The sequence below is a fragment of the Colletotrichum truncatum genome (assembly GCF_014235925.2).
Source record: "Colletotrichum truncatum strain CMES1059 chromosome Unknown Contig_0004, whole genome shotgun sequence".
In the NCBI taxonomy this organism is placed as follows: Eukaryota; Fungi; Ascomycota; class Sordariomycetes; order Glomerellales; family Glomerellaceae; genus Colletotrichum; species Colletotrichum truncatum.
In genome coordinates this window covers 3768551-3786693 of record NW_027222401.1, presented here as the reverse complement: position 1 = coordinate 3786693, position 18143 = coordinate 3768551, and the positions used below count along the sequence as shown (strand labels likewise).

General features: G+C 50.5%; 5 protein-coding genes across 5 annotated transcripts; 3 read left to right on the top strand and 2 right to left on the bottom strand.

The window, feature by feature from the left end:
- Positions 1-639: 639 nt before the first annotated feature.
- CTRU02_207782 (carboxypeptidase s1) lies at positions 640-2661 on the top strand (the record flags this gene model as incomplete). Its single annotated transcript, XM_036727359.1, has 4 exons — positions 640-777; positions 826-1111; positions 1159-2593; positions 2646-2661. The coding sequence occupies 4 exons, from the start codon at positions 640-642 to the stop codon at positions 2659-2661; spliced, it is 1875 nt and encodes a 624-aa protein (XP_036580725.1).
- Positions 2662-4393: 1732 nt separating this feature from the next.
- CTRU02_207781 (uncharacterized protein) lies at positions 4394-5247 on the top strand (the record flags this gene model as incomplete). The annotated part of the gene is made up of 2 exons (XM_036727360.1): positions 4394-4494; positions 4578-5247. 2 exons carry the CDS (start codon positions 4394-4396, stop codon positions 5245-5247), a joined length of 771 nt encoding a protein of 256 aa, XP_036580726.1.
- A 670-nt stretch (positions 5248-5917) lies between these two features.
- On the bottom strand, positions 5918-6625 carry CTRU02_207780 (uncharacterized protein; the record flags this gene model as incomplete). Its single annotated transcript, XM_036727361.1, has 1 exon — positions 5918-6625. The coding sequence occupies one exon, from the start codon at positions 6623-6625 to the stop codon at positions 5918-5920; it is 708 nt and encodes a 235-aa protein (XP_036580727.1).
- Positions 6626-9445: 2820 nt separating this feature from the next.
- Positions 9446-10626, bottom strand: CTRU02_207779 (helix-loop-helix DNA-binding domain-containing protein; the record flags this gene model as incomplete). Its single annotated transcript, XM_036727362.1, has 2 exons — positions 9446-10393; positions 10549-10626. The coding sequence occupies 2 exons, from the start codon at positions 10624-10626 to the stop codon at positions 9446-9448; spliced, it is 1026 nt and encodes a 341-aa protein (XP_036580728.1).
- A 4932-nt stretch (positions 10627-15558) lies between these two features.
- Positions 15559-16912, top strand: CTRU02_207778 (uncharacterized protein; the record flags this gene model as incomplete). Its single annotated transcript, XM_036727363.1, has 2 exons — positions 15559-15595; positions 16098-16912. The coding sequence occupies 2 exons, from the start codon at positions 15559-15561 to the stop codon at positions 16910-16912; spliced, it is 852 nt and encodes a 283-aa protein (XP_036580729.1).
- Between the last annotated feature and the right edge of the window lie 1231 nt (positions 16913-18143).

The window sequence follows — 18143 nt, the reverse complement described above, 5'->3', positions numbered from 1 at the left end:
GCGTAAGTTTGTTTTCATTGCAAGTTAGAACCCTTCAGTCAGCTAACATTGATCTTGTTAGCGGACACGGTTGAGGCTCAAGCGGCATCCGATGTGTTGGGTCATCTTCACCAGCATCTTTTGAGATAACCGCAATGTGAAAGTACCATCCGATATGACGCATACATGGGCAGATCCTCAACTTCCAGATTAAGTTGGACTATGATAAGGACGTTTTGTTCCTGGCGGTACATTCGAAGCGGGAACCATAGGAGGCAGGCGGCCGTATTATTGGCCAATGCATGATGCTGTCCAGACTACGAATGCTCGGTTCCGTAGCCGAGTCTTGGCTACCTCCGGCTCTCCCATTAACCCCGCATCTCCCCCTGCATAGTATGTGAGAGACCAAATCGGCATCCGGGCCAACTTGATACGACACCTTGGCAGTGCAACCTATCTACATAAGTGTACAGCGATAGTATGTTAGTGTGAACCAGACTCCGAAGTAGGAAGGTCAAAATAGTGAGAGAAGCGGGGAGAATACTGAAATAAAATGAGACTCCCGTCGTTTTCTCGAGTGTTGTGGAGGAACAGAGCGATCCGAGTTTCCGTGCGTGTGTCCAGTGGTCAGTTCCGTGATTCAATCGTTGAAGTGGCAGGATGCGATCTTCTCTTCCGGCTCTCGCTGTTGTGGCAGCTCTCATTCCTTCTTCGCTGGCACAATTCCCTCCGAACCCTGAAGGAGTGACAGTGCTGAAGTCAAAGTTCGACGAAGGCATCACCATCAGCTACAAAGAGGTAGGTAGCTTTCTGTTTGTGTTAATTAGCTGTGACTGACGATCCAAGCCGGGCCTATGTGAAACGACTGAAGGAGTGAAGTCGTACGCAGGCTACATCCATCTACCACCTGGCACTCTTGAGGGTGTCGGTCAAGAACAGGACTATGACATCAACACATTCTTTTGGTTTTTTGAAGCCAAGCATGACCCCGAAAATGCGCCTCTCTCCATTTGGATGAATGGCGGTCCTGGAAGTTCTTCAATGTCGGGTCTGTTCAATGAGAACGGTCCTTGCTACATCAACGAAGACTCCAATTCGACGCGGCTTAGCGAGTGGTCATGGAATAACAAAGGTAGGCCGCAAGAAACTCACAACACGAAATCATCTAACATGTACCAGTCAATATGCTGTACATTGACCAGCCTGTTCAAGTCGGCTTCAGTTACGATTCTTTGCGGAATGTCACGAGAAACCTCTTTGGTGGCGTACAGACCTTGAACGCATCCAGTCCAATTCCTGAGCAGAATGCCACGTTTCACACGGGTACTTACCCCAGCAACAACCGCAACACGACAAGTTGGGGCAGCCGTAACGCAGCTATTGCTCTATGGCACTTCTCCCAGGTCTGGTTCCAGGAGTTTCCTGGCTACCACCCCAACGACGACCGCATCAGTATCGCGACTCAGTCATACGGAGGCCGCTATGGGCCAGCATTTGCAGCCTATTTCCAGGAGCAGAATGAGAAGATTCGGAACGGAACCTGGGACGGCACCGAGGGCGAAAAGTATATCCTCAACTTTGATACTCTTTTGATTGTCAATGGATGTATTGACCGTCAGGTACAATGGCTGTCATACCCGGAAATGGCTTTCAACAATACATACGGCATTGAGACTGTCAATGAGACGGTTTACACAGAGATGGTCGACGCATACTACCGTGAAGGAGGCTGCCGTGACCAAATCGACGCCTGTCGTGCGGTCTCCTCCGTCTATGACCCGGAAAACATTGGTATCAACGCTACGGTCAACAAAATCTGCCAGGATGCCGAGACATGGTGCACCAACAACCTCCGGGATCCGTACCTTGAGATATCTGGCAGAGATTACTACGACGTAACTCAGGTTGACCCGACGCTGTTCCCGCCTCCCTTCACTCCTGGATATCTCAACCAACGACACGTACAAGCTGCTCTCGGTGTTCCTCTCAACTTCAGCGGTAGCTCCAGCGCATCTTCTTCCGCCTTCCGTGGTATCGGAGATTATCCCCGACCAGGCTGGATTGAGGACCTTGCGTATCTCCTGCATAGTGGTATCAAGGTCTCGCTCATGTACGGCGACAGAGATTTTGCATGCAACTGGATTGGTGGCGAAGACGTCTCCCTGGCGATTCCATGGGAAAATCAAAAGGAGTTCGCCGCTGCGGGGTACCAGCCTCTCCAAACCAACTGCACTTACGAAGGCGGCCAAGTCAGACAGTACGGAAATTTGTCGTTCATCCGAGTCTACCAAGCAGGGCACGCAGTGCCGTCATATCAGCCCGAGTCCGCCTACCGTATCTTCAACAGAGCATTGTTTAACAAAGACATTGCCACTGGCAGGATCGACACGGCGGCGAACCTTACCTACAGTACCGAGGGTCCATCCGACACCTTTTCCATCAAGAGCGAGATCCCGCCCCAGTATGAGGATTTCTGTTACATCCTCGACCTGAGCACTTGCACCGACGAGCAGGTTGCGGCTCTCCGTAACGGCACTGCTGTAATCAAGGATTACATCATCACTGAGCCGGCTTACAGTAGGGCTGCTGCACGCAGTATTGGTGAGAGGGACATGTGAGTGACTGATTTCTGCCCTTGTTCTCTAGCATGCTGACTATGAACAAAGACTTGATGAGAATTAGACAGCAACTCAAATCCGAAGAAGCTTTGTGAAGAGTTTCCAATGGCCTGCTAAATGAGAGGCACCAAATCTAAGGCCGTCACATACCGTGCTGGGGAACGTACGTGGGCATGTTTGTGGCTCGAGCTCAGGATTGAATCTGGGTCAATACAAGGTGGCTGCTCTAGATCAAAGTTGTCACTGGTTTCGATAGTGAATTTTGCCAAACTACCTATCTCTCTCGGCTGATATGGAACATGTCCGAACAGACGGTAGTCAATTATTGTCAAAGAATTCTTACAAACCATATCTACATTAAACCAATACTGCATTTTGAGTAAGCCCAACGCCATGTCCACAACAAAGAATACACTGGGTTGCTCTTTATCATCTCGAGGCTGTCAATCTGTTCGCTCACAATTTAATGACTCTTTGTTGTCAAATGGGAAGATATAACAGAACAACAATCTTGTCTGAACAATATCATTATACTAATGCTGCGCTGAACTTCAAGGATGCAGTAAGATTCTGTCAATACAACGAGGTATATATGCCCTCATGCGCTTCCCACTGATCATCACTCGTCCTTTGACTAACAACCAAGCAACTGCATAACCCACAATGCCACGGATTATCCTGCCCGAGGTCGTCACCGAAATCCTGCTATCTGTCTTGATTCTTGGCGGTCTTACCATATTCAGCTTCCTCCCTGTCCTTCCCAGCCAACTACCTCACATCCCTCACACCGCTTACCTCCTGCCTCCAGCCACTCTCCTTGTAGCATTTCTCATCTGGATCACCCACGAAGAACGGCCTGCCAATTTAGCGGAATTCCTTCGCCTCACACGCATATCCATCATTTTTATCGCTTGGTTGATGTGGGTAGTCGTATTAGCTCCTGCCATTATACTCCGGCTCATTTCGTATTCGTGTATGCTTCTGATAGCACTCGTGCCTTATGGCGCGTGGGCTGTCATCTGGCGAGAAGTGCGGGGGGTTCGTGTTCTTTGGAGGGACGATCTTCGTAGGGGCCCCCTGAGGGAACCGTTCGCCTTGAATCTGAATGAACGACGAGAACCTCGACAACTAAGGAATATGCGATTCCTGAGGTTGTGAGTCGTTGTATAACCGCTGGTGATAACTTTGTGTAGTCGTTAGATAGGTACTAGAACCTCGTCGATAGGTGACCCCGACGACTCTTTGGTCCGGGGAACAAGATGAATTTACTTCAACTACCTCGCAAAGGAAAGCAGAAATATCCTCCTTCAGCTTCAAAAAGTCTTGTTGGGTCGGACTTTTCAGTGAATGTCATCAGGAGAGGCACACGCCTTCGTAGGGGGGCTCTCACATGCCCTGCCCTAACCGCGAATCCTGACTTCAGACGGACCGCAGTAACTTGTAGCTACCATTAACCCTCTGCCGACTTTTAAAACGAATTTGATTTTATTTCCTTTCTGGGAAACAATCTCACCTCACTATAGGTAGGCCGTCTTCACCCGGCAACCCGCCCAGATCGCCTTGGCCCACCTCGTTTCTCCTCTCCATAAATTCTCTTCTCCTTCTCTTCCCTTTTACCCAGACATCTTCTGAACACAAACACCCATCGGTCTCTATTCCTTTCATCAGTTATCCTGGTTGGACTGGTCCTTATACTTCGTCCGGCAGACTCTCACCATCTCACCTTCACAGCCACATATCCCCGGTTAAGCAGCCCCCTTTCTATATTTCCTTATCCTTAGCCAACCATTGCAATTATGGGCGCCGAGAACTCTAGAGTGGCGGTAATGGAGCGCATTAACCCCGATGGAAGTCGCGAAATCTACTGCGAGCGCCCCAGTCGCGCGCCGCTAAGCCGGTAAGTCAACGATCCCTGCCCTCTCTTCCTTTCGTCTCGTCGTTCCCATCCCTTCAGGACCGTAGTTACTAACCACCCCCCAGCGACTATTGCATCGAGTGCTGCTCACCAGAAGAATGCCTCGACATCTACGGGCTTGACGCAATTCGAGCCTACCGCACAGGCACACGCGAATACCGCATGGTCCAGGGCCAACTAATGTCGATGCCCATCACGCGGGACTCCCACAACACCTCCCTCAGAACCACGACCAGAACAACCACGAACACGAGGAGAGACACCACTAACAATGTAACACACAACACCAACAGCGGCGTCGTTATCACCGGAAACAACAACAACATCAACATCCACAATAACGCTTCCCATTCACAGCCCTCCGGCAATATCTCAGCTACGAGCCGTCCTCCTCGCGGTAGACCTGCCTCCGCCCCCGTTCACCAATCCATCGGCATGGACTCAGAACAACTCGCAATCTACGAATCTCTCCGGTCCGCCCCGCGCCACTCCGGATTTTCGCCCGCGGAACAGGAGGCGTGGGAGGCGCGGCACTGGGAGGCCCTGCAACTCGAGGAGCTTGAATCCGCTCCAACTCGCGCGACGTTTGAGAGTCCTCCACGTCCCACCTATGTTGGTTCCGACGATCGTTGTCACCATCGCTGCTGTTCCGGTAGACATGTCCACTTTGTCACCCACGCAGACGCCCCCGCGCAGCGTGTTATGGGCAGATTTTCGGGAGAGAGGCATGGGTAGCCTCTGAGCTTGGTTTTCTTGGCGGGGTGATTGATGGCTTCGGTGGTTTTGTGTATTGCGGGAGTTAGGTTGGTAAAATGCGGTTTTGAGTTGAACGACTGGCACGGTTGGGCATGGTTACGAATGATGATGCGATTATGGGAAGTTGTGCCCAGGAATCACTCAAGTTTGGGGCTTCGCAGGCGTCATGATATTTTATAAGAATCCGAGCTGGTCTCGAGGATATTCACTCCACTTATCGGCTTCGTGCGTGTTTAGTGTTCTCCCCGCGCTATGCCCACTTCTTACTGCCTCTGATGGTCTGGATGTATTATGGCGGCGATATATGCTTCTCTGTCTTCAGAATCAGTATAACAGCTCGGTGTTCGTATTTTATGCATTCTATTCAGCTTTTTCAGGTCACTGACTGAATGGGAAGGGGTCTCGCGGACACTTCGTCTGCTCGTAGTACCGAGTAGTCACAGTTTATATCTTTTGTCAAGAGCGCTCACTGAAATCCACTGTTCAGAGAAATCCCTAAGTACAATTATACTCCATTTTAAGTTTGCATACGGTGGAGTTTGCCTTTTTAGAAATTACAAAATGTCATCTCTAATGTATACGCCCTTCAGCTGTAATAAGCAGTCAGTGCTTTAATGCCAGTCACATTGAACGACCTTTTGAACTTACTTTAAATCTGTTCTGCTGGCCATGAAACCCACCAATCATCTCTGAAAATCATATCTTTCAAGTCGCTACTGTTCATCATCGTCACGCCCTTCGCTTCTGGGTCAACAAAATACACATTCTCGGGACGACAGGGGAAGTCGGAATCTAAAGTCGTCAAGTAGCCCAACGCAATGCCCTCTAAACAGACTAGGTGGACCTCGGTAAGATTTCTGAACCACCTGTCGATTGACAACGGCTCCGCGCTGGAATACCAATCGTCTGGGAGCACTGGCCGAAGTCGTAGCCGGTTAATCTGGTGGGCTACAGCCCGGAATTCGCGTAAATCTGTCCTTCCAACGGAGAGCATGTCTTTATCGAAGTTGAACCAGACGTAGCGCACAGGGTCAGTCCCGTTTTGGGGTACTGTACCGATCTCGGAAAAGGCCTTCTCGAATCGATATGCGGAATAGGGACATGTGGTGAGGTGTTCGCGGGCCTCACGGCAAGTTTGCAGCTGGGCCGGGACTGGGGTAAGCGAGTATAGGTAGCGCATCTGCGGTGGCGACTTGACTGGTGGCTCGAATCCGTCGACGTAAGTAGGGTTTGGTTGATCGTACAACACGCGGACCTCTACGATACGGGGTTCGACGGTCAGCTCCCAGATGCGAGTGCGGAGCTCGGCGGGGAGGTGTGGAAATGGGTGGAACGTCGCCGTGGTAGCGGTAGTCATAGTCTTGAGCTGCGCAAACACTTGCTGATGGACAAAGATGAATAGGTGAACAAAGGAGTTGTAAGTGGGATGGATTCCTCGGACTGTTTGCTTGTTTGTGTGGCTGAAATGAGGTGAGATAGCCCGTGAAGTGGTCTACTGACCAGAAGGCGGAATATTGGAGATTAGCGACTGGCAATGGAACGATGGTGTCCGCCCTGGTGATATTTCTCAAATTGCTGCGCCGTACGGTGACTAACTTGGTTCTGATGCCCGATGAGTGACAGAAAGGTTGACCGCTTGCCTTATGTTACGGTGGTGTTAGCATAGCATGGATCGTTGTTGGTTGTCTCTATTCCATCGAGTACGGTATAGTCTTATTTGCGCTACGGGCGGGGAAAAGCCAATCAAATTCATTGCCCAAGACTGCCTAGGAATGTTTGCCTAGATAACTGAAGATGGGTAGGATCCGTCTGTCCCAAAATGGAGCAATTCCGCATTTGGTGGGATAGACAGGGCAGGTTATGGTTTGGGAAAGCTTCTAGGACTTTTCACCACTGCTTCAGAACCACCGAATAAGCCAGGCCGGAATTTGTGCAACGCTCTCATCTGCCATTTAGAGTATTTACTTGCCGCCGTTAAACATCATTTGCCACGTTTATCTGCTCTCTCAAAGTCCATTCTGCCGATGGCTGCGACCATGACTAGAAATGATCAGCAAGATCGTCGCGATGATAAAGCTGACTGCTGAGTCTCAGACATGACAATGCCGGCTGTGGACTAAAGCAAAGCTACATCCTCGCATAGCTAGTTTTCTCCCATCTCGAGGGCAATAACGGTTCTAAACTAGGTACTGCTATTGTATTTCAGACCAGTTACGCAAAGATTAACCCCCCGGTTGGATGCGTTACACCCTGTAGTGGAAAGTAATTTTAAACAGCAAAGAGATTTGGAACAAAGTGACTGAGATCTCGTAGTAGCTTTAAGCGACATTCAGATTGAAGTCGGGTTGCCGAAATCGTTGGGTGTCGAGCAAGAGGTTGCTGGCTAGTTTGATCCAAGGAGCGGATTTACCAGCTCGTAGGATACCCGTCTATGCCGGACTCGTCCACGAATGCAAATTACTTAGCTCGAGCTATGATATCTGGTATATTTTCTCACCTGGCAGGTTGAGGCCACCCGCGGCATATTTTGCTTCCCTTCTTCAAGATTACAATGACGAATACCTGAGCAGGTCACATCGCATCGTTGTACTTGCGAAAGGGAGCAGCCCATCTTGTTAAGGCGAGGCGCGAATGGACTGCCTTAAGCGCTCAGAATAGGAAAGCGATGGACTTGGGACGTCCGCGAATATTTATTGGAATCTTCACAAACTCAAAGGCCTGCACTCTTGGACGGGTTCGGTGCCATCTGCGGGTTACTTCCGGCCAAATTGGCTATCCCATCGACTGCCAGTGACCTCATTTTCGCCAGGTGCGGAATAAAGTCAAATAGGGGGCTCCTATGTCTGCCCGTTTGCTAATTCATGCATTTAAATTAAGGGTAAATGTATTTTTTTAGAGATTCAAGAGTTGCCGGAAGTCAGCGATCTCTATCAATACAAAACTCTATGCCATAGTACCAAGGCTGGTACGGGGATCACGGAAAACAATACACCGTTCGTTCATACACCAGTATACGAAATGTGACGATAGTGTCAAACGTTCACCGAACACACCGAGCGATGTATGTTTACGTAAGCTGTATGAAAACGCACACCGTAGACGTGTAAGTATGTGTTTTCTCCAGTACACACCCTCTTTCTGAATTAAGTCACTCTTTTACACCTTTTCTAGCCTGATTTCTATGTGTCTAGTTCGTCACACGAAATAATAGTGACAACCAAAGTGTGAGTTTGAGGGCTTGGCAAGAATGTGGACCAATGGCACTTGAAGGGGTACTATCATTACCGCATCTTACTATGATAATGTTTCTGAGAGGTCATGCGCAGAGCGAGCGAGGAACAGCGGTATAATTCGAATTGCACATTGCAACTCATCTGACCTTTGCTGATATGCTCATGGTAGGGTGAAGATTTATTCTCTGCTGACCATGAACACCGCCAAGACCATGTCGTTCCTCGGTTCCTTGCATACTCCTTCTAGAATAGCCAATCAAGTACCGTGGCAAGGACAATATGCGCATACACATCAAATAAATGTATGCGTAAAGAGAACCTAAAGAGTCAGATTCAACTAGACTCATTTTCGCAAGCAGCAAACATAAGATCACAAGGAACCAAAAACCAAAGGTAACTAAATAAAGGTTTCATTACCCGCGCGGCACGCGGCAACAAAAAAGGGGAGAGGATACTATAGTCCGTAATCCATAACCAAAAAATGAGAACAATACATGTCCCCCTAAATAAACCCAAGTTCGTTTCCCTTTGCGAACAAAATATCAAATATCAAAAAAAGGAAAAACGCCGTCTTTCAATGGTTTGATGGAAGCCCGATTTTGGCGCCAATCAGTGGTATACAAAATATCTTTGTCTTCGCGCCATCCCGAAAACAAAAAAAAAAAACCAGGAAAACAGTAATGCTGCCCTATGCCCAACCGATAAACGCCATTGTTTTGTGGAAGGAATTCGTCGAAAAACAGCTCTGCCTCGCCGCTTCCCCCCGCCCTTTACATCGCTCATGGTCGCTTTTTTTCTTTCTCTAATTGGGGGGGTTTGCCTCCCCCCGGAGAGAAATCCCCGAATATGTACAGGCCGTTTCCGAACGCTCTAATCCAACATTTTTTCTTATTTTTTTGTTGTTGTTGTTGTTGTTGTTGTCGTCGTCGTCGTAATCGATAGACTCAAGACCAGAAAGGTCCAGCCTCAGTCTGACTCCTCTGCCAGCGCTGGACGTCGGCGAGCCTCTTCTCCAGCTCCTGGTTCTCCTTCCACAGCTGGCCGTTCTTCTTCTCCAAGTGGACAATGTACTCGGTGGCCTTGCTGAGGATGGTGGCCTTGTTGAGTTTCCTAGCGGGCATGAGGCCGCCGAGCTCCTCGACGACGTCGAACGCCTCGTCGCTCTCGGCGGCCTGGGGGTTCTCGGTCTGCTGGACCACGCAGCGCAGGGAGGGCACGGCGTCGCGGAGGGCGATGATCTTCTCGTTGATGTTGACGCGGTAGCGCTTCTCAATCATGTTGTGCGGGTTCTTGGAAGGCTCCGAGTGCTTTGTCCTCCTGGCGGGGGGCTCGGGGGATGCGGAGCGGGAGGAGGCGGAAGAGGCGGAGGACTTGCGCTTCAGCTCGTTATTCCTCGGGGAGGCTCGGGTTTGTTGTTGTTGTTGTGTTTGTTGGGGCTGGGATCGCTGCTGGGCTGGGCGGGCGGTGATGGTGGTGGTGGCAGGAGCGGAGGGTCTCGTGATCTTTGGGGACGACTTCTGTGTCTGCTGGGGCTGGGGTCTCGCGGCGGGAGTGTCGAGGCTCTGGAACAGCGGCTGGGTGTCGTTGATACCCTCACGACCAAAGGTAACGGTCTCCGACATCAGGTCGGCGGGGTTGGCGGTGGGGCTGAGAGTGAGGTTCTGAGAGGACAGGAAGGACATGGGGCTGCCAAAGGCCTCGCCGTAGAAGACGTCAAGATCCGGGGAAAGTGTGGGCTTCTCGAAGTAGGCGGGCCAGTCGTTGGCGGAGGGAAGGGTGAAGGAGGATGCGGGGAAGACGGGAGAGACGGGAGAACCGCGGGAGGGGGCCGAGTCGGCGCTGAAGTCGCCCTGGGTGTCGTAGAAGGAGAGGGGAGAGAGTTCTGGGGGGCTCTGTTTGGTTGTTAGTTTATGTTGTGGACGGGTGTTTGAGAGTGGAAGAGAGTGTGAGTAGTGTTGGGGGGAGGAGGAACACCGGGTGAGGTTATTCAGAACACTAAAAAAGGGGAAAATTGACAAAGTGGAATAGAGGAATTGAGAGCACTCACCATTGCGACTCCCGATTGAGACATCTGGGGTACTTGATAGTATTCGAAAGATTGTTGTTGGGCCATGGTGCGATTCATGGAGGGGTAATTGTCTAGGGTTGTGTGTTTGTTTGGTGGTCTGGTGGGATGAGAGATTGGGTGATTGAGTGTGTGTGATTGATTGATTGATTGATAGTATGAGTGAGTAGTATTGTGTGTGTGAGGTTGGTGGCGTTACTTGGTGTGGGTGAGAAGACCAAATATGTGTATGGTGAGATGTGTGAATGTCTGATGTTACTTTCTTGATTGAGGCTGATGGTTCGAGCATAGGACAGGTGGGGAGACATAGACGGCGAGGTAAAGCTATATACACAAGTCGAAAAAGATTCAAAAAAGGGTATACCAGCAAAACGACTACTTGGCAGCGTGGACAAGGTAGTCAAGAGAACAGGGGGTGTGTAGACAAGAGCTATGGTACGCGGGTAGGGTGTGGGCCATCTCGCGGGAATTGGGGGTGATGGTAAGGCGGGTGCGGGTTGGAACGGCGAGCAAAACTGGCGATGGACGGGCCCGTCATACGACAAAGAGCCATGGGCACCGGGTGTCATGTCGTCCAATGGAAATGTGACAGAAAAAAAAAAAAAAAAAAAAAAAGGTACGACCGCCCAAGAGAGCTGACGGTCGCTGGGCACCTCTACCTGAGTACCACCACCACCACCACCACCACCCCCGGCTTTGCCTATGGTATGGTACGGACGGACGGATCCGATGGTGGAAAGACTGATGATTGACATAAGATGTGCTGTGGGGGGGTCTCTTTGACACATGCACAAGGGAGGATCCTCCGACTCGGCCTTGGACAGCTGGGAGGAAGCGGTCCATACAGAAGACGTGCCTGGTAGGGATGAGAAGAGAGAGGCACTCTAGGTAAAGGACCACGGAGCATACACCAGAGGTGGGTGGGCAACTTTGGTGGCCCTATGTCATCCCTGACCCATGACTCCCCTCTCTCTCGCCGCCGCGGGAACAGCTCGGTGCGTGTGCTGTGCATACGAATGTGGATTTTCTGCTTGCTGAATGAGAAAAATAGCAGCATGTGTGCGTGAATCCCTCCCAACGCAGTACGTAGTGTACTTTGACGCCCGGAGGTCTTTCCGTTGGCATGGGCCTGGACATTGAGAGAGAGATAGAGAGTGAGAGCTAGCTCTATGTGTATGTATGTGTGTGTGTGTGTACATGGGGATGTGTGTAATGTCTTTGCATACGAATGCGAGAAGATGTAATCTGCTATGGCCTTGGAGACAGCATACCCTTCCCTTTCTTTTTTTCCCCTTTCTCCTCGCGCCGGAAGTATTCTTCCACCCACCATGTCAATTGCTTGCCTGGACAATCTTAGTTAATGAGTAAGCGCAACAACCACAGCGAAGCCCCTCGGAGTCAGAGAGTCAAAGAGAGAGAATAAGAGACAGCGAAACTCGGCAAGTAGGCAGGGCAGACAGGGTCAGGGGTGGAATGGCCCAAATCCCGGAACGGGACACAACGAGATGGAAAGAGAATAGAACGATGGAGGGGCACCTCGGAACCTTGGCGGGCAGAAAAAGCCCGCTGCCGACTTTTGGTGCGTTAGCTACCGACTAGGAAAGGGATATTGAGACTAAATTGCGACACAGGGCAAATGAGACCATGGGGCATCGGAGGCGAGCGCTTCTTTGCGATTATCTGCCCTCAGCCTTCATCATCTTGCATGGGATCTGACCATAAGGTAGGCTCCTTTGCTGCCCATCGCTTGTCGATGGCTTCAATATTATCAAAAAAAAAAAAAAAAAAAACCTTGGTCACGGGCGTCAAAATGCCTTGGTTGGTGATATCGGCTATGCTATCAATCTCATGCCATGCCAATACCTTGGAAACGACTTCGGATGCTAAGGATGCTAGGGACACTGGGAAAAGGGTCCTCTGGAGTCGGGATTCTAGCCCAATCCTCCCTAAAACCAAGACTTTCCGTAACCAAGATCCGAATGACATCGACCGAGATGGAGTGCGTGTGATTCGTGACAGGCGTCATGAAAAAAAGTGAGGTGTCAAACATTACCTAATTGGCGGATGGGGCCGGTGAAGGGCAGGATTGCCCTTCATGGAAGGACTGACTCTACGATGCTGGGGATGTAATTGAGCGGGCGGCGGTTAGTTGGATGTGTTTTTGACGTGCATGAGAAGCTGTGATGGCGTGGGAGGCGGTGGGTATCAGGCGTGGACGTGTGTGCATTTGTTGGATGCCGCTGTGCCTTGCTTGGTGAAGATGATTTAGTTCTTGTTTGATGCTTCGCCAGTGTCTTGACGCTGCGGGTGACAGTTTGACAGGTGGCCCGCGACATGGTAGATGTGCGCGATCGAGATCTCCAGGGTCCCTCCCACCCAGGTTCCTTTGCGCTGGGGATTCCACTTCCCTGGCACGGAAAACGAGGTTCCAGGTTCCGACCAAGTTCTGGTCTGGAGTACCGGATGATCCAAATTGGAGGAGGCGGTCGAAGAGTAGGTCCCTTGGAGACGCCATACCGTACACGGTAAACGAGTGACATATTTCGAACAATGATGTGCACGAAGGATGTGTTATGCTGGTGTGGCCAGGCAGACCCAAGTGGTCGGTTGACTAGTATGCGCCTCTATTCACAATTCACTGGCTGTCTGTGTGCGTGTATGCGAAAGGTGGACTCTTGAAAACACCGAGGATACCGAGAGACGGAGCCGAAGGAATGGAGCTGAGCTGAGGCTGGTAGTGTATTTCGGGGCAAAGCCACCGCCAACGTCAACACCAACACCAACAATACCCGCCATCACCATTCAAGATTGGCATCAGATAAACAGCGTACCACCGGAGAGAGAGAGAGAAAAAGAGACAACAAGGGCCCGTAATAGCATTGCATCTTGAGTCTTGTGACTAGGGAAAATCGTAATCGCATCGCATCGCGGCTGCGGCTGTGACCTTTTTTTTTGGGCGGTGCTTAGCGAGGTCAGCAGAATTTTCCAATTCAATGGCGTCGATTGGAGGCTCTGTGAGGGATTGAATGGATCAACTGGACATTGAGGGTGAAGCCGGTGACACAATGAGATGAGCGTGGTCAAAGGACTTGTTGGTTTGAATCCTGGCTGAGGTGTGTTTGGTTCGAGAACTAGTCAAAGTGGTCTGATTTTGCTGCATCGTCGAACGTCGAGACCAACAGCCCATTGACTGAGGGAATCGAACGAGGTATCAGACCCACCCGGCCCCATCCGTAGTCAATCAAATGAGAGTAAGTGGGGCTCTAACTTGGCTCAGGTATCTTTTTGCATGCATTGCTACCAAAGACTACTTCCTTATTGATCCCCGATTTCTCCCCCCCGAATGTTCCCGTGGCTCTCTTAATTTTTCTCAGTGGCCGTGTTCTCGATCCATCTTCGATCCATTTTCGAGATCCCCATTTCTTTTTTTGATTTTATTTCCGGTGTCTATTTTATCTTTTTTTATTTTCTTCAAGTCCTCCACCCCGGATCGGGCCAAAGATTCTGTTTTTGGTGACGGCATTGAAAAAGGATGCTATCCATAAGATTAAAGACCCGCTAGCACTGAAATGGATACGTACCTTGTCACTCTTCACATGTGCGGCGGGTATTAAGCTACTTTTCGTTGTGGTGGTGGTGGTGGGTGGTGACACCCCGCAGCAGCAGCAGCAGCAGCAACAACACAACAACTACATCACCATCACCACCTAGCTCTAACGACAATCTTTACTCATACAACAACGCCCTTTTCAAATTGAAAGGACCACACATTGGCCATCATTTTCCAGCTTTTCTGGTTTCCTACCTCACATCTTTCTCATCCATAGTGGTGATCGACGCAACGGGCTGCCGTAGCTCCGACCCTGTTCCCTGTCGCCCTCCATCCTTACTCCAAGCCGAGACCGCAACCAAGACTACAAACCCAGCAGCTCCAGCTTCAGCTCAAGCTCCAACAGCTGGCTCAAGCTCCAAGATGTCTACCATGTGGTAGCTGCAAATCCTGCAAATCCAGCCGCACCACTTCCCCAAAAGACCCAACTCGGTCTAGACGCCCGCCCTCCTACGGTTTACTATACATTTACAAAGCCTCGGCCGTTACCTTTTGGTGGGGTTTTATTGTCATTTTTCACCTCAGCTACTACATGACCGACCACCATCCTGTCACAGACTTGCTTGCAATGCGCCCGTCTGGACCGCCACGGGTGTCGATACTGCCACGGCCAAGTATATTCCCTGCCTCTCTTCTTGCCTGCCGCTTCAAGAAGGAAATTGTGTTGATCCAGATAGATTCCATCGACGTTGTACGCAGACGCAAACACAGACGCAGACGCCCACCGACCGTTGCAGCCCGCCTTTCCGCCCGTCCCCCCTAGCCAAGCTACTGCGATTTTTATTTTTTATTTCAAATCCCGACCTACCACTTACCGTTGTCACCGCTGACTGAGCCCAGAAAATATCAATTCCTACTGGAACTAACACCGGGCGTATTGATAAAGTCCAGAGCCCGGCTCTCCCGGCTCAGCCTGCCTCTACGATCGCCAACGCAAGGCCCTGAGCAGCTGGCTGCAACTCGTGTTCGAAATGCGGGTGCATTTACCCAAAACTGCAATAACAGTCGCAAACATGCATACAACCACCCACCAACATCCACACCGAAAGACACACCACTTCGCGGAGAGTCTCCCGTCGTCGCCTTGCAGGATCTTAACCGCCGGATCTGTGCATACACAGGTCCCTGCAGCGCATCGTGCTAGCCTGAAGTCGCCATGCCAGCATGCTGTCTGTCAGGTGGAGGTTAATTCTCAACCTAATTTGTTTCGGCCGAATCTATTCATCTGGTCTTGTTCATGACAACCTCAACTGTAGGAAGTCAAACATCCCCGACCAGAAAAGAAAGAAGAAAAAAAAAAAAAACCACAGCATGTCTTGGCTTCGGGTGTTTGCTTTCCCGGAGTTTCTGTTGTCAATTTCCCGTTGATAACTGCCTTATGGATGGACCCTTGTGCCCTGTCGGAGTCGTGGAACTTATGTGAGTGAAGTGGAGGTCCGGCGGCCCAGCCAGTCCCTAATCGCCCCTCTAGGGTAACAGGGCGCAAAACTCCCAACGGTTTTTGTGACGAGTCAAGACATGCATGTCACTGATCTACCCTGTGGATTGACAATGACGTGGCGACAACAACCACGCAGACTCACGGCTGGCTATCGTTTTCCAGCATCCTGGTGGATCAAGCGATCCTTTGGCTGGAATGCAGTGCATGCGAACGAGTTAACTTATGAGTCCGAACTGTTCGCTGTGTCGCCAACAATTGCAACGCTGTGTTTGCTTCCAGCGCCCAGTGACTGGCCGTCGCAATCGACCACTGTGATGAACATGATAGAGTCAAGTCTGACCAGGACTCATGGACAAGAGCGCTATATATTACCAAGATTGTTCGCGTAAACCAACATTGGTATCATCAGAAACAAGCCAAAGATTAACAACAGTCTAGCACACTTACCAATATCTGACACACTGACAGACAGACATCCAGGTATCCCCATCGATTTCAGCTCCATGCCGGCCAAGAATCCCACCGCGGAGCCACCTCCGCTTCCCTATTCCTTCAATGATCTGAATCCCTCTTCGAGGATAGAAACCCCCGCGCCCCAGCCAGAGGTCGATACCTTCCTGGTCACGGGCCGAGGTACTGACTCCGCACTCAGAGCAGCCCTGCCTGCCTTCAATGCCCGACAATTCCTCTCCCGCTGCTCCTCGGCTGAGATCCTGGCGGAGCCACGCCAGACACCCGCCTCCCCGGCCCCGACGACACCCCCATTTCGGTCGCCTTCATCATCACCAGCGCGGAATACCCCCGACAGCGGCCGCGGCGTGACCAAGATCCGCGTGGTAGAATTAGAGACTACCCCTTCGTCTTCGCGTTCGAAAGGTAGTGTTGACACGGAAGGAGACATCAAGATGCTCAACGCGGCTTTCTCATCTCCTGACTTCCGTCGTATGCAGTTTATGGGGGATATTCGTGCCATGGTGACGCAGTCTGTCCATGACAACTTTGAGTTTGAAAGGGGCCGGTTCGCGGATGAAGTGAAGAATCAGCTCCTTGCCACGCTCGGCGACGAGATTGAGTGGCTTGTCGGGCAGATGGTTGATTGCGCCGTGGTTGCTGCTTTGGAAGACCCGCTTGAGGGTGAGCTCGATGCGGTGCGGGCGGTTAGGGAGAGGTTACGGAGGATGAGCGACGAGGCTAGGGTGAGGGTGTTTTGTACGGCTGAGATGCTGGAGATGCTTAGGAGGTTGGTCGGGTTTGTTGACCTCGAGTTGAGAACGGAGGGCTGGACTTTGTTGTAGGGTGGGAGGCGGGCTGGTTGGCCGTGTGGTCGACGGATGGAACTGGAGGTGGCTCCTTTCATATTTCTGCGCCTCCCCTCTTTCTAGGGCAGTAGTTTGGTAGTTGAGTAGTGAAACATGATGAAAGTTAAACGAGGACTGAGGCGTACTGGCTACGTGACTCTGAACATGTGTTTCGATTCTCTTGGTCATGGTCTCCATTCGTATACTGGGCACCGTCTTTATCTTATTAATTACCTTGTCAACAGCTACAAATTATAGTACCATTTGCGGCGCAACGACAGCATGGTGTTGATTTATAGTGTTAGTACCAGGGATGGGATGGCTGCTTGACTTGGAGTAACTAGACTGCCGACATGTTTGACGAGATAACGGTGGGTAGATGCTGTCCAGCTCAATTCTTGATGGTATATGAAAGACCTGGTATATTACGGGTCGACCTGAGTATAAAACAATAGTAGAGCACCAAACAGAGTCACCCTCGTCAATGTAGGCAGGCATCCTAATGGTACCCATCGAATGTCCCGGAGTGTTTTTTGCTGTGAGGGGTGACGCCAGCTGGAAGGGCAGGGAGTATGCGCGTCTTCTTGGCCACTGGCGAATAACGGTTCACTGATAGTGAAGCTTTCAACGGATATGGATTGACTTGGTTCCGTCGATGCAGTTCAGAGTCTTCAGGGTTGACCTCGTCTTGCCATGCCGTCGTTGACCTGCAGAGTCGGGCTGAGGTAGGGAGACGACATGTTCTAGTATATCGCCGCAAGTCCCGGGTTATTAGCGGCCTTGTTTAGAGAGTCCAGTTGTGACTGTGGTATATGGTACAGATTGTTTGGGCTTTTTTTTTTTTTTTTAAATTCTAAACCTCGCCTCAGCGTTTGAATGACTTGCTGGTGGAGATGTCGGGTACCAGGGGCGCTGATGAGTTGATGTTCGAACTTGCCGTTTTCACCTTACAGAGGGCTTCTCTTAGTTCAATATTAGGAGACATTTGAGTTCCTTGAGGGTTTGTTTACCATATTAAGGATGTGGAATCTGTGGTGATTGTCGGCATAAGGTTTCGAGCCACATATTTTGACGTTCAAAGTTTATGAGAGCATTGGATGTTTTTACCACTTTTTTCTGTTGTAACTCACAAGGATTACTTTGTACGGAATAGGATGGGATATTCTGATGGGCAAAAACTCTCTAGTGAGTTCTGCTATCTTTCATTCCTGTAAAACATGTGCTACAA